Source organism: Ammodytes marinus (assembly GCF_949987685.1).
Source record: "Ammodytes marinus genome assembly, chromosome: 2".
NCBI lineage: Eukaryota > Metazoa > Chordata > Actinopteri > Uranoscopiformes > Ammodytidae > Ammodytes > Ammodytes marinus.
This window is the reverse complement of record NC_137231.1, coordinates 17,216,005-17,222,004: the sequence shown is the minus strand read 5'-3', so window position 1 is coordinate 17,222,004 and position 6,000 is coordinate 17,216,005. Positions and strand designations below refer to the sequence as shown.

General features: G+C 45.1%; 1 protein-coding gene across 1 annotated transcript in view; it reads right to left on the bottom strand.

The window, feature by feature from the left end:
• The window catches only part of LOC307256149 (neurofilament medium polypeptide-like), a gene marked incomplete at both ends in the record, with an annotated part of 4,805 nt that extends 1,110 nt beyond the window's left edge, over window positions 1-3,695 (bottom strand). The window contains 4 exon segments of the mRNA XM_080035036.1: window positions 7-175; window positions 818-942; window positions 1,394-1,593; window positions 2,939-3,695. Coding sequence (XP_079891162.1) covers window positions 7-175; window positions 818-942; window positions 1,394-1,593; window positions 2,939-3,695 — 1,251 coding nt within the window.
• Window positions 3,696-6,000: the final 2,305 nt, after the last annotated feature.

Here is a 6,000-nt window from a genome sequence, read left to right as displayed (position 1 = left end):
ATCCGCGGTCTCTGTCACCTCTGTCACCTGGGTCTCGTCGGTCTGTTCCTCCACGATGACTGTGTCTGAGATCTCCTCTCCTTTCACTTTGAAGGGGGCAGAGAACCTGCTCTCCAGGTAGGAGTACGGACTTCCTCCAGAAACAAAGCGGTTCTCCTCTCCCTCCAGCAACTTCCTGTTATAGAGACAGAGACACACAGTCAGGGAAAGTGTTGGTAACTTTTGTCATAAAGAACACAAATTATTCATTTAAATGACAATTCAATTAATTTTATTTTTATTTATAAAGCTGGGACTGGGAAGCTTCCCCATTATCTAACAGAAATGCTGCAAATTTCAGATGGGCTTTATCAGACCCGCTCCACTGACATACTTATGCTTTATGTTCCTCAAGCCCGGTCTGAGCTTGAAAAGACAGCTTTTAGCTTCAGTGCACCTGACTCATGGATCAACTTACAGCAACAAATTAAAATTAATACCATCATACCCCTAACCAATTCAAACAATCTATCTTAAATCTGCAAAGCTTTACCTGTAACTGTTTAAATTAGGCTATATTGTACTTTTACCAATTTTATTTTAATTCCAGCCATTCTAAATCTCTGTCTTAAATGTTTAAATCGTTTCTCTTTATCAGTTGTTGTATATTTGATGTATTTGCATTGTATATTGTGTATTTATTGTTGTTTTTGCTTTGCATTTGTTTGACTCTGCATCATTGTAAATGAGGGTTACACCTCAACTGATCTTTTGTGGATAAATAAAGGTTAAATGGAAATTAAAATATATATGTATGCGTTTGTTTTTTCCCACCAACCTATAAGCTGCGATCTCAATATCAAGAGCCATCTTGACATTCAGTAGCTCCTGGTAGTCTTTCAGCTGGCTGGCCATCTCCCATTTGGTGCCTTTCAGCTCGTTGTCCAGCTGATTGATGGTCTCCTGAAAAAAAAAATGTCCCAGCCTCACAGGTCAAATATAAATGTTATATACTATCTATGGTCAAATATCACGCTGATGGTTTGAACGGAATTGTGCAATGAATGTGCATTGATCTTCTTGCCTTCACTTGTTCTTGCTTTGTTTGGGCTTGTTCCAATTGTGTGCTATATGTTTGTATGTCTTTATCCATTGTGCTTAGGCTTGCTGTAATTATAGATGTAATGTAATCTATTTATTATATTAACTATTGTATTTTTGGGGTACCTTCTGACAACTGGCCAGAGACTACACCTGGAAATGAGCCATGTAGGTTAAAGCTGCTCCTTTTACTGGGTAGTTCATTAAAGGGGATTGTCGACAAAATTATAAACAAATCAACATTAACTAAACTAGATACATTTCTGTTTTTTCCCTTGTGTGAGATAGTGAGCTGTTTGTGTTGAGTTCCTGCCTGTAGTGAGTTGAGGTCATCGTGGTGTCTATCTTCACTCTCCATGCGCTGCCTCTCCAGAGAGTCCTTGGTTCCACGCAGAGTCTCCAGCTCAATGGTGCGGCTCTGGAGCTGACGGCGATAGTCTGAGATCTCATCCTGGGAGCCACGAATGGCATCCTGGTTGGCCCGAGCAGCGTCAGACAGACGCTCCATACGCACTGCGTAAAAATGAGACACACAACAATGTACACGATTTAGTGATCACATTTGCTGTGTCACGCCATTAGTTGGCTGGCTGGCCTACCTCCTCCCTGAAAAGCTGGACGTGACCTGCATAAATACAGCATTCTAATCCAGTCCAAAGGCTTGCACACAGTTGTTTTATCTCAACACTGAAGCATTTGACCTAGCTTCTGGTCAACAAGCCTTCAGAAGCAAACAGTGCACCTCTGGGACCCCGAGTAACCTTGACAGTGTCCATCTGTCAGTCAGTAGTCTGACTCAGCTCCCCTCCCCTCCTCCAAGCATGAATAAGCCACACTGCTGCAGTCAGCTGGACACTACACAGGGAAGGTCATTCTAATTGCACCATTATATCAAGTCAGCATGCAGATGTACAGCAGGGGTCAATCCATACATCATTCCTTTCTGTGGCATGCAGTTAATCTCCTGCTCAGTTAAAACCCCTTCTTGGCCTTTAAAGTTGTCGATTTCGAATCTGCCCAGTATCACAAAGGTCAGCAGTGCTGTGTGCATCCGATCTTGGATCTCCTTGCAATATGTGAGGGAGATTCTTCAAAGGGATTGTAACAAGATGGTGTCTAAATTCACTTCAGTCCATCAATCATATCTACTATGTCTATGTATACCCTGCCTTCCCGTCCTTGGTTTACTCTCATCAGGGCATCAGACAGGATAAAACCCAGCGGTGAAGCATCATCTGTCATGTCTGTCTACCACCAATAGTGACCTTGAAACCCCTTATTGGTTTCCATTTGTGGAAATTTGGGTTCAGGGTAAAAGGCACACATGGGGCGTAAGCAAAACACACCAACTGTGAGAGTGAAAATTATTCGTAGTCTCCTCTCAGTTTGCCATCTCACCTCTTCAGTGCTAGCTGAGGTAAAAAAAAGAAAATGATAATTCTACAGCAACGAGGTGCATCATCTGAACTGTGATGTTATTTACAACTTGATCTTTCTGCATTTTCTATTTAACTATTTCTGCTTTGACTTACTTAATTTGTCAGTTAGTGGTAGCTGAACTTCCTCTGTCTTTTTCGTTAAAGTTTGCAATCTGGCAGGTTGATGGGATAAAGATGGTCAAGGTTTAAACACTATCAGCAAGACCTAATAATCTGCCAACATTTAATAGATATCATGCTCAATAGTTTTTGGCCCCATATCAAGAAGCACTAAACCCCAGGGATGTGACTTTATAGACTTCAGCACCATGGACAGAGAACAAGCCCTACTGTACTGCACTACGCTCAGATGCGCACACAAATCTCGGTGATTTAGAATGAAATATTTTTAAAAACATTTCTTTTTGGAGTCAACTTACCTTTGAACCATTCCTCGGCGTGCGTTGAGCTTTTGGATGCGTGACTGTCCAGCTGCGCGCGGATCTCTCGCAGTGCGCCAGTGACGTCCGCCTTGTGCGTGTCCCGCATATCGAAGCTCACCTGTGCGCCCTGAATCTGCGCGAGGAGCTCCGCCACTTCTTCCTCGTGGTTCTTCCTCAGAAAGGCGTCCTCGTCCTCCAGGGCACGGAGCTTCTTGTCCAGCTCCAGGCGCGCCATCCGGCACTCCTCAACGTACTTTTTCATGGAGCGAGAGCCGGCCTCCAACTCTTCCCGGTTTCGCGCCTCATCCTCCAGCCTGGCCCGCAGGTGCTGGATGTCCTCCTCAAGGTGCTCGTGCTCCAGAGCTGCGCGGGTCTTCTCCCCGGTCAGCTGCTGCAGGAGAGCCCGCAGGTCGTTCAGCTCGCGGTCGTAGTGCTCCCCAACGGAGGCGCGCCCGGCCTGGTTCTGACGCAGAGCCGCCGCCTCCGCCTCGAGGTTGCGGTTGTGCATCTCCAGGTTGCGCACCTTGTCGATGTAGCCCGCGAAGCGGTCGTTCAGAGTCTGCAGAATCTCCTTCTCGTTCCTGCGCCCCATGTCTCCGCTGAAGTTCTCCAAGCTGTCGATGGAGGACGGCTGGCTGTAGGTGATGCGGCGGCGCTGCTGCTGGGAGTGGAAGCCGCTGGAAGACACCGAGGCTGGCCGAGCCTTACGGTACGTGTTCGGGCCGAAGAAGTGGTGGTCCACCGAGTAACTCATGTTTGCCGAACCGGAGACGAACTGACTGCAGCAGAAGGGGGAGCGCTGAGCTTTTATAGGAGGGAGGGAAAACCCACTAGTCAGCACCAGGACACACTGCATTTAAAGAGACACCCCTTTTTCAGCCCAGAAACTCCTGCCTGCGCAAGAATATATTCACTCTACTACAGTGTAGCAACTTTTATTTGTAGATCTACTGTATATTTTTGAAGGCGTAAATTAGGTGTATTTTACTACAGCAACAAACCCTAAATATTAATTGTTTTGCATGCAAAATGTTCTGTAAGCCATCTGCATAACAACACCTGGCGAGAATAAGAGTGTTCAAGACATAATTAAGTCATTTTAGGCCTATTTGAAACTGTTAATTGCTTTGGCTCAACAGCCCTGTACATTACTGATCATCTCGTTTTTTATTTTATTGTAAGTATTTAAGTCCTTAGTAAACTGATTGTGTGGGTGTGAAGTGTGTTCTGCTGATGCTCTCTGTAGCTTCAGTGCTGCAGTGTGAGTTTGCAGATCCATGCCAACACCCTCTGGGACTCGACTCAACTTCAGGGCCATTGACAGTCTCTGTCTTTCCTTCTCACCACACACACACACACACACACACACACACACACACACACACACACACACACACACACACACACACACACACACACACACACACACACACGCCTCTCTTATACTTCAGATGTAACTTTTCATCTCTTAGCTTCTGCTTCTTTTCTCAGTTTCGTAGTCAATAATCTACAGATGTGGTTGAAGGCCAAGCATGACATTAGACAGCACTGACATTAGCCCTCCAAAACAGCAGCAGCCTCAGCACCAACTTTACAGTGCATGCACACCAGGAGGTGAGCACTAAGCTACGATGATACAGCATTCACACACACAGAAAAAAGTGAGCTGTCTCCGCTGGTCTAAAGGGAGGTCTGCTCTAAGAAGAGGACCAATTCTCAAAAGCTCGGACAGCACATATTGATTACCCAAACACAGGGTGAGTGAGTTTACTCTGCATACCTTTAAGTAGTAAATAAAACTGCATATACCTCCCCCCCTGAGATGTACGTTGAAGAATAGATAGATCAGCACATATATCTCTGCATCAGCCATATATGTCAACATGCGTGTTGTCAGCCCAATGCCCTTAGCTGGCCCTCCAGCAATTATGTCTGTTCAATGTCCCTCAATCTTACTGTCAAAGGGGAAACCTAAAACAGTTTTATAATCGGTTTTCTAATGGGTTAAAATGCATGCTGGGATGGATTGATTTGCTATTTCTGAAAAAGCCACAGTGCGTTTCCGCATCAGGCTGCAGCTGGGGTGTATGCAGGACATAAATAACATGTCACACCCCCTCCCTCCACTTGCTTTATGATTTATAAATGAGGATTATGGAGCAGAAAAGGGAGAATTCCGTTTTGATGTTATGAGGATCCGTTCAATCTAAATCACCTGCAACAGTTTTTTTTTCAGCAAAATGGATATTTCATAAATAATTATACCTCCTAATGGTGGATGGTCCCTCCCACAAACAGCAGTAGCCCCATAGAAAAGACAAACTGTCAAGCATCAGAAAAGGCTTATTAAAGTTGCCATGGGTGGATTTGTCGCAGTGCCAATTTAACATAAACCTTTACATTTAAATTTGAAGTCTTGCCAGGTGAATGACATTGGGAGAGGAACAGCAGAAAAGGGAGGCTCCTGCCATGCAATGACCTTGTCCTTGAAGGATGGATGGAGGCAGTTTGACAAAGAGAGTTGGAAAATAGCAGGAATCGATGCAGAGGAAAATGTCACACAACAATAAAACCCATCGTAGGGGGGGGGGGGGGGGAAGACACTGCTCAGAGATCTTTTGTGTGTGTGTGTGTGTGTGTGTGTGTGTGTGACACCATGCAGCTACATGCATTGCGAATTAGTATATATTGTGGAGCAGTGAATGTCGGGAGCTTCCCTTTGTTTTTCCATGGTGGTACATTTTGAGCTTTCTGTGATCCGAGAATCAAAAAATGGAAGTTGCGAACAAGAGGGAAAAGGATGATGCCCTGATGGAGGGGATGACAGAGACACAGGCAAATAGAATGAGAGGAGGGGAACTGGGTGAGAAAAATAGGGAGTCACCTTGGGAGGGACAACCAGAAAAATGGCTGTCTTGGCAGTCTCAACGATGACTCAGCTGTAATACAATTAAGGCCCGAATTGTGTTAATTTAGACCTGTGTGTGTGTGTGTGTGTGTGTGTGTGTGTGTGTGTGCGTGTGAGTGTGTGTGCACATGTGTCTGTGCCTGTGTGTATG